The sequence below is a fragment of the Cherax quadricarinatus genome, unplaced genomic scaffold (genome assembly GCF_038502225.1).
Source record: "Cherax quadricarinatus isolate ZL_2023a unplaced genomic scaffold, ASM3850222v1 Contig467, whole genome shotgun sequence".
In the NCBI taxonomy this organism is placed as follows: Eukaryota; Metazoa; Arthropoda; class Malacostraca; order Decapoda; family Parastacidae; genus Cherax; species Cherax quadricarinatus.
In genome coordinates, this window is record NW_027195493.1 from 6,620 (window position 1) to 15,000 (window position 8,381).

General features: G+C 41.4%; 1 protein-coding gene across 1 annotated transcript in view; it reads right to left on the reverse strand.

The window, feature by feature from the left end:
- Window positions 1-4,039: 4,039 nt before the first annotated feature.
- LOC138851383 (uncharacterized) overlaps window positions 4,040-8,381 on the reverse strand; it is a 135,558-nt gene continuing 131,216 nt past the window's right edge. Inside the window, exon 5 of the mRNA XM_070080457.1 lies at window positions 4,040-5,311. Within this exon, the coding sequence (XP_069936558.1) occupies window positions 5,084-5,311 (228 nt within the window). The 3' untranslated portion in view covers window positions 4,040-5,083. The remainder of the gene's footprint in view (window positions 5,312-8,381) is intronic.

Below are 8,381 nucleotides of genomic sequence, written 5' to 3' on the forward strand. Positions count from 1 at the left end.
GACAACCTGACACACGACCTGTCCAATGAGTGTTGGTTCTCCCTTACCTTGACAACCTGACACAAGACCTGTCCCACTGAGTGTTGGTTCTCCCTTACCTTGACAACCTGACGCACGACCTGTCCCACTGAGCGTAGGAGTGTAGACAAGATGTGGACAGGACAAGTGTCAAGTCAAATTTTTACGAGTAAAATGTCAAGCAGAAGCTAAGTTCCTTGCAAGTTGTAGTTATTATTAATACATCTAACTGTGGATCTGCTAGAAACAACTTTCTCAGACTTAGGAATATCACTTGTATAGTAAATATTTCTTGGATCTGCTAGAAACAACTTTCTCAGACTTAGGAATATCACTTGTATAGTAAATATTTCTTGGATCTGCTAGAAACAACTTTCTCAGACTTAGGAATATCAGTTGTATACTAAATATTTCTCACATAAATAAACTGATCATTAAATTCTTGTCTGGTTACACTGTTATATTTATTTTGTTGTATTCTTAGTTCAAGGTTTTTTCTAGTTTAACTTTAATACACTTTATTGATTTTTCTGGAGTTTACCTGGAGAAAGTTCCGGGGATTAACGCCCCCGCTGCCCGGTCTGTGTCCAGGCCTCATGGTGGCTCAGGGTCTGATCAACCAGGCTGTTACTGCTGGCTGCACGCAATCCAATGTACGAACCACAGCCTGGCTGCTCAGGTACCGACTTCAGGTGCTTGTCCAGTGCCAGCTTGAAGACAGCCAGGGGTCTCTTGGTAATCCCCCTTATGTATGCTGGGAGGCAGTTGAACAGTCTCGGGCCCCTGACATTTATTGTATTGTCTCTTAACGTGCTAGTGACACCCGTACTTTTCATTGGGGGGATGTTGCATCGTCTGCCGAGTATTTTACTTTCGTAAAGAGTGATTTTCGTGTGCAGTTCGGTACTAGTCCCTCTAGGATTTTCCAGGTGTATATAATAATGTATCTCTCCCGCCTGCGTTCCAGGGAATACAGGTTCAGGAACTTCAAGTGCTCCCAGTAATTGAGGTGTTTTATCTCCGTTATTCACGCCGTGAAGGTTCTCTGTACATTTTCTAGGTCAGCAATTTCACCTGCCATGAAAGGTGCTGTTAGTGTGCAGCTATATTCCAGCCTAGATAGAACAAGTGACCTGAAGAGTGTCATCATGGACTTGGCATCCCTAGTTTTGAAGGTTCTCATTATCCATCCTGTCATTTTTCTAGCAGATGCAACTGATACAATGTTATGGTCCTTGAAGGTGAGATCCTCCGACATGATCACTCCCAGGTGTTTGACGTTGATTTTTCGCTCTATTGTGAGGTCGGAATTTGTTGTATACTCTGATGAAGTTTTAATTTCCTCTCGTTTACCATGTCTGAGTAATTGAAATTTCTCATCGTTGAACATCATATTGTTTCCTGCAGCCCATTGAAAGATTTGGTTGATGTCTGCCTGGAGCCTTGCAGTGTCTGCAATGGAAGATACTGTCATGCAGATTCGGGTGTAATCCGCAAAGGAAGACAGGGCACTGTGGCTTACATCCCTGTTTATGTCTGATATGAGGTTGAGGAACAAGATGGGCGTGAGCACTGTGCCTTGTGGAACAGAGCTTTTCACCGTAGTTGTCTCAGACTTTACTCTGTTGACTACTACTCTTTGTGTTCTATTTGTCAGGAATTATAGATCCATCTACCAACTTTTCCTGTTACTCCTTTGAAACGAATTTGGTGCTCTATTACGCCATGGTCACACTTGTCAAAGGCTTTTGCAAAGTCTGTGTATATTGCATCTGCATTCTTATTGCCTTCTAGTGCATCTAGGACCTTGTCGTAGTGATACAGTAGTTGGGACAGACATGGGCGACCTGCTCTAAACCCATGCTGCCCAGGGTTGTGTAATTGATGGGAATCTAGATGGGTGGCGATCTTGCTTCATAGGACCCATTCAAAGATTTTTATGACATGGGATGTTAGCGCTATCGTTCTGTAGTTCTTTGCTATTGTTTTACTGCCACCTTAGTGAAGTGGGGCTATGTCTGTTGTTTTTAATAACTGTGGGACGACCCCCGTGTTCATGCATCCTCTCCATTGGATAGTAAAAGCTCGTGATAGGGGCTTCTTGCAGTACTTGATGAACACGGAGTTCCATGAGTCCGGCCTTGGGACAGAGTGCATGGGCATGTCATTTATTGTCAGTTCGAAGTCATTTTTGGCGTCAGGATAACATCAGATAGGCTTGTGTTTACCACATTCTCTGGTTCTCTCATAAAAAAAATCATTTAGATTTTCGACTCTCAGTCTGGTTACCGGTTTGCTAAAAACTGAGTCATATTGGGACTTGAGTAGCTCAATCATTTCTTTGCTGTCATCTTTGTATGATCCATCTTGTTTAAGTAGGGGCCTAATACTGGATGTTGTTCTAGACTTTGATTTGGCATGAGAAAAGAAATACTTTGGGTTTCTTTCGATTTCATTTATGGCTTTTAGTTCTTCCCGCAGTTCCTGACTCCTGTAAGATTCCTTTAGCCTTAGTTTGATGTTTGTTATTTCTCTGACCAGTGTCTCCCTACGCACTGCAGATATATTGGCCTCTTTTAGCTGCTCTGTTCTTCTTTTCTTTCGCCTGTAATGGGAGAGCCTGTCTCTTTCTATTTTACATCTTCTCCTCCTTGTTCTTAAAGAAATATGCCTTGAGCATACATCAAGTGCCACAGAGTTAATCTGTTCTAGGCATAAGTCGGGGGTCAGTGTTGCTTAGGCTTTCTTCCCAGCTTATGTAATTTAAGACTTGGTTTACTTCGCCCCACTTTATGTTCTTCTTATTGAAGTTGAATTTGTTGAAGGCTCCCTCTTGATTGATCACATTTTGTATGTCTGGGGCTCCACGCATACATGTCTGAACCTCAATTATGTTGTGATCTTAGAATATTGTTTTTGATGTGGTGACATTTCGTATAAGATCATCATTGTTAGTGAAGATCAGGTCCAGTGTATTCTCCGATCTTGTAGGCTCTATTATTTGCTGGTTTAAAGTGAATTTTTGCGCAGAGATTTAAAAGCTCGTGTGAGTGTGAGTTTTCATCAGAGCTGCCTCCTGGTGTTATTACTGCAACAATATTATTTGCTATATTCTCCATTTTAGGTACCTTAAGTTGAAATCCCCCAGGAGCAAGATGTTGGGGGTCAGGAGCTGGAAGATTTTCCAGACAGTGGTCAATTTTCAACAGCTGTTCCTGGGACGTTGCATCCGGAGGCTTGTAAACTACTACAATGACCAGATTTTGGTTCTCATCTTTACTGCTAAAACTTTAACTACATCATTTGAGGCATTTAGCAGTTCTGAACAAATAAGTGACTGCGATATACAGGCCAACCTCCCCTTCCTTTTTACCTGTTCACTCCGTCACATCTGTATAGGTTGTAACCTGGGATCAATATTTCGTAGTCCAAGTGATCCTTTATGTGGGTCTCAGTGAAAGCCGTGAACATTGCATTTGCTTCAGCAAACAGTCCACGGATGAAAGGTACTTTGGAGTTCGTTGCTGGCTTTACACTCTGTATATTTGCAAAGAAGAATGTCATCGGACTGGTGGTATTGATAGTATCTGGAGGACTTTTTTTCCTGGCACTAATTTCTGTATCTGTTGGTTTGGAGTGGAGGCCATCGACTGTGGTTCCACTCCAGGAATGACTGGATTTGGTGTACGATTTCTGCCATTTCCTGCCAGTTTTTTTTCCTTCCTGGCACTAAAAAACCTCTCCCTCATGAGTGGCTGTGGCTACCCAGGTTTTCCCATGGCCTGGATGTTTTGTATCTTTTTGTCCCCTTTAGATGGTATGCATGGCAATTTAAGTTATAGCACAGTCTTTCCTGTACTGAAGAGGTACACATTTCAGGGTGAAAAAGCTTACAGGAAGGGAGTTTGCATTTTCCTCTTGTCATAATAAATTGTTTTTTTTAATAATTTTTTTTACAGTATTAATTTTTTTAAATATAATTTGATTTTAAGATTGTTAATTAGAGAAAGCATATAAAGAATGTGTGTGTGTGTGTGTGTGTGTGTGTGTGTGTGTGTGTGTGTGTGTGTGTGTGTGTGTGTGTGTGTGTGTGTGTGTGTGTGTGTGTGTGTGTAGGTGTGTGTGTGTGTGTGTGTGTGTGTGTGTTTGTGTGTGTAGGTGTGTGTGTGTGTGTGTGTGTGTGTGTGTGTGTGTGTGTGTGTGTGTGTGTGTGTGTGTGTGTGTGTGTGTGTGTGTGTGTGTGTGTGTGTGTGTGTGTGTGTGTGTGTGTGTGTGTGTGTGTGTGTGTGTATGTGTGAGTGTGTGTGTGTGTGTAGGTGTGTGTGTGTGTGTGTGTGTGTGTGTGTGTACTCACCTAGTTGAGGTTGCAGGGGTCGAGTCCGAACTCCTGGCCCTGCCTCTTCACTGATCGCTACTAGGTCACTCTCCCTGAGCCGTGAGCTTTATCATACCTCTGCTTAAAGCTATGTATGGATCCTGCCTCCACTACATCGCTTCCCAAACTATTCCACTTACTGACTACTCTGTGGCTGAAGAAATACTTCCTAACATCCCTGTGATTCATCTGTGTCTTCAGCTTCCAACTGTGTCCCCTTGTTACTGTGTCCAATCTCTGGAACATCCTGTCTTTGTCCACCTTGTCAATTCCTCTCAGTATTTTGTATGTCGTTATCATGTCCCCCCTATCTCTCCTGTCCTCCAGTGTCGTAAGGTTGATTTCCCTTAACCTCTCCTCGTAGGACATACCTCTTAGCTCTGGGACTAGTCTTGTTGCAAACCTTTGCACTTTCTCTAGTTTCTTTACGTGCTTGGCTAGGTGTGGGTTCCAAACTGGTGCCACATACTCCAATATGGGCCTAACGTACACGGTGTACAGGGTCCTGAATGATTCCTTATTAAGATGTCGGAATGCTGTTCTGAGGTTTGCTAGGCGCCCATATGCTGCAGCAGTTATTTGTGTGTGTGTGTGTGTGTGTGTGTGTGTGTGTGTGTGTGTGTGTGTGTGTGTGTGTGTGTGTAAGACTTAAATTTAAAAAATATAGAATAATATTATGTACTTTGTCCATCAAATCTTGTATGTAAATTTATATTTGGTTGACAAATATTTAGTCATTATCTTGAATTTCGTTGTGTTGAGTGTGGACAGGTCGAGGAGAGTTTCTTTTACAGTGTTGAGGTGGAAGGTTGCGCAGTCCTCGTAGCCCAGATCAGAACACAGCTTCTGCGAGTATAAACTGGTCATAACTCCAGCTGCCATTTGACACTCCCTTTCTTCACCCAGGTCATGACACTTCTGCAAGTAATAAATGATTATATTTCCCTTGTTTTTATTAGCAATTGAGAAAATTAGTAAATATAATATAAATTCCGTTTAGTTGTGTTGTAGTTATTGCTGTAAACATCATTTAAATTTACAAAACATTTTTAATTGTTTACTTTAACTCGTTGTCTTAATTAAAATCTTGGTTTCACAACGGCGAAAATTCAAGTGTGAAACCAAGCAAGAAAATATAAACATGAGGGAAGCTTACTTTAAGTAAGTGATAACCTAGTAAATACTGATATATGAGTATTTTCGTATTTTGTCATCGGCACAGAGCTTAAAATATAAATATTGAACTGGTCAACAGTACATTTAGTGGGGAGCTATACATGCAGAACCTCCTGCTGCCTTTAATATATATCAATATTCTCAAATTCCAATAGCATGTCAAATTTCAAATATAATTCTCCTCCATTCACTCTGATTCAACATAGTTACAAATACTCTAGTCCTTCTTTTACAAACAACATTTTACACTTTAATTTTTCTCTATCCTAGAATTTTATTTTACACACCAAAATAATTCCCATAATTTTCAAATCATTCTTCTCCCATTTTATTTTTGATTTTTTTTCTCTCCTGAAAAATGCCTTCCAAAAGCAGGTATCTTCTAAGTAAGTTACATGTAGTGTAGTGATTCCCGACTCTAACTACATCAAAGTAGTCAGTCTCAGGATATCTCTGCAGACTGTTAAGTAGGTCAGCTCCTCCCAGAGTTCACAAGCAGTCACAATGGGACAACCCAGACACAGAGATAATCTTATGTACATTGTTCAACTGCGCTTCAGGAAATGAAGCAACTGGCGTGAAGGCTCCATATCGACCCTCTGGCTATCTGAATTAACGAAGCTCGTCACCTATTTACCCTTATTCTCATAAAGCACAGGAACACCTGTTTATCAGTTTGGACACCACAGTCTCCACTGTCGTAGGTCAAAGTGAAAGTTTACCAAACACAAAGACATCAATGATATCACGAACTAAATCCTCTCCACAGCTTATTGCCCAGCAGAATGGGAACTTCAGGTAACCATGAACAATGGTAGACAAGAGTTCAATGATGGAATCACTCAGCTACAGTGGAAAGTATGGTACTACACTTGTGCTTCTAAAATATATATATATATATATATATATATATATATATATATATATATATATATATATATATATATATATATATATATATATATATATATATATATATATATATCTATATATATTTTTTTTTTTTATTATCACACCGGCCGATTCCCACCAAGGCAGGGTGGCCCGAAAAAGAAAAACTTTCACCATCATTCACTCCATCACTGTCTTGCCAGAAGGGTGCTTTACACTACAGTTTTTGAACTGCAACATTAACACCCCTCCTTCAGAGTGCAGGCACTGTACTTCCCATCTCCAGGACTCAAGTCCGGCCTGCCGGTTTCCCTGAATCCCTTCATAAATGTTACTTTGCTCACACTCCAACAGCACGTCAAGTATTAAAAACCATTTGTCTCCATTCACTCCTATCAAACACGCTCACGCATGCTTGCTGGAAGTCCAAGCCCCTCGCACACAAAACCTCCTTTACCCCCTCCCTCCAACCCTTCCTAGGCCGACCCCTACCCCGCCTTCCTTCCACTACAGACTGATACACTCTTGAAGTCATTCTGTTTCGCTCCATTCTCTCTACATGTCCGAACCACCTCAACAACCCTTCCTCAGCCCTCTGGACAACAGTTTTGGTAATCCCGCACCTCCTCCTAACTTCCAAACTACGAATTCTCTGCATTATATTCACACCACACATTGCCCTCAGACATGACATCTCCACTGCCTCCAGCCTTCTCCTTGCTGCAACATTCATCACCCACGCTTCACACCCATATAAGAGCGTTGGTAAAACTATACTCTCATACATTCCCCTCTTTGCCTCCAAGGACAAAGTTCTTTGTCTCCACAGACTCCTAAGTGCACCACTCACTCTTTTTCCCTCATCAATTCTATGATTCACCTCATCTTTCATAGACCCATCCGCTGACACGTCCACTCCCAAATATCTGAATACGTTCACCTCCTCCATACTCTCTCCCTCCAATCTGATATTCAATCTTTCATCACCTAATCTTTTTGTTATCCTCATAACCTTACTCTTTCCTGTATTCACCTTTAATTTTCTTCTTTTGCACACCCTACCAAATTCATCCACCAATCTCTGCAACTTCTCTTCAGAATCTCCCAAGAGCACAGTGTCATCAGCAAAGAGCAGCTGTGACAACTCCCACTTTGTGTATGATTCTTCATCTTTTAACTCCACGCCTCTTGCCAAGACCCTCGCATTTACTTCTCTTACAACCCCATCTATAAATATATTAAACAACCACGGTGACATCACACATCCTTGTCTAAGGCCTACTTTTACTGGGAAAAAATTTCCCTCTTTCCTACATACTCTAACTTGAGCCTCACTATCCTCGTAAAAACTCTTCACTGCTTTCAGTAACCTACCTCCTACACCATACACTTGCAACATCTGCCACATTGCCCCCCTATCCACCCTGTCATACGCCTTTTCCAAATCCATAAATGCCACAAAGACCTCTTTAGCCTTATCTAAATACTGTTCACTTATATGTTTCACTGTAAACACCTGGTCCACACACCCCCTACCTTTCCTAAAGCCTCCTTGTTCATCTGCTATCCTATTCTCCGTCTTACTCTTAATTCTTTCAATTATAACTCTACCATACACTTTACCAGGTACACTCAACAGACTTATCCCCCTATAATTTTTGCACTCTCTTTTATCCCCTTTGCCTTTATACAAAGGAACTATGCATGCTCTCTGCCAATCCCTAGGTACCTTACCCTCTTCCATACATTTATTAAATAATTGCACCAACCACTCCAAAACTATATCCCCACCTGCTTTTAACATTTCTATCTTTATCCCATCAATCCCGGCTGCCTTACCCCCTTTCATTTTACCTACTGCCTCACGAACTTCCCCCACACTCACAACTGGCTCTTCCTCACTCCTACAAGATGTTATTCC